We start from the raw sequence: 651 nt of genomic DNA, 5'->3' as shown, positions 1-651 counted from the left end.
ACACATGCACGCTCACACTCGCATACCCTCCCCAGGCCTGGTCTGTCCCCGGGGTGCCCCTTGCCCAGGAACAAGCATCCCAACCCCAGGCTGGGCTGGCAGGAGCCCCAGAACTTTGGGGTCCCGCAGCAGGTGCTGAGGTGTGACGCTGCACCCTGCTTTCCCCAGGCATCTCCCCCACCGTGAAGAAGACGGAGATGGACAAGTCCCCCTTCAACAGCCCATCGCCCCAGGACTCCTCACCCCGGCTGAGCAGCTTCACGCAGCACCACCGTCCCGTCATCGCGGTGCACAGCGGTGAGTGTCCTGACAGGGAAACCGAGGCATGGAGCAAGTGGGCGAGTGGGCAGGGGGCTGGAGCAGCAGCGAGCTCGCAGTGACACCAATGGGTCCCGCCTTCCACTCTCGCCCACAGGTATCGCTCGAAGCCCACACCCGTCGTCTGCGCTGCATTTCCCCACCACCTCCATCCTCCCCCAGACGGCCTCCACCTACTTCCCCCACACGGCCATTCGGTACCCTCCTCATCTCAACCCACAGGACCCGCTGAAAGATCTCGTCTCCCTGGCCTGCGACCCGTCCAACCAGCAGCCCGGACCGGTAAGGATCCAGCTCCATCCCATCACCGACCTCGTTGTGGGGCCCCAGGGG

At 65.3% G+C, this 651-nt stretch overlaps 1 protein-coding gene across 1 annotated transcript in view; it reads left to right on the top strand.

Moving 5' to 3' along the window:
• Positions 1-600, top strand: part of NFIC (nuclear factor I C) — a gene marked incomplete at its 3' end in the record, with an annotated part of 4,455 nt that extends 3,855 nt beyond the window's left edge. Inside the window, exons 6-7 of the mRNA XM_010175511.2 lie at positions 169-297; positions 416-600. Coding sequence (XP_010173813.2) covers positions 169-297; positions 416-600 — 314 coding nt within the window. The remainder of the gene's footprint in view (positions 1-168; positions 298-415) is intronic.
• Positions 601-651: the final 51 nt, after the last annotated feature.

This window comes from Antrostomus carolinensis, unplaced genomic scaffold, assembly GCF_000700745.2.
Source record: "Antrostomus carolinensis isolate BGI_N321 unplaced genomic scaffold, ASM70074v2 scaffold31299, whole genome shotgun sequence".
Classification (NCBI taxonomy): Eukaryota; Metazoa; Chordata; class Aves; order Caprimulgiformes; family Caprimulgidae; genus Antrostomus; species Antrostomus carolinensis.
This window is presented reverse-complemented; position numbering and strand designations above follow the sequence as displayed.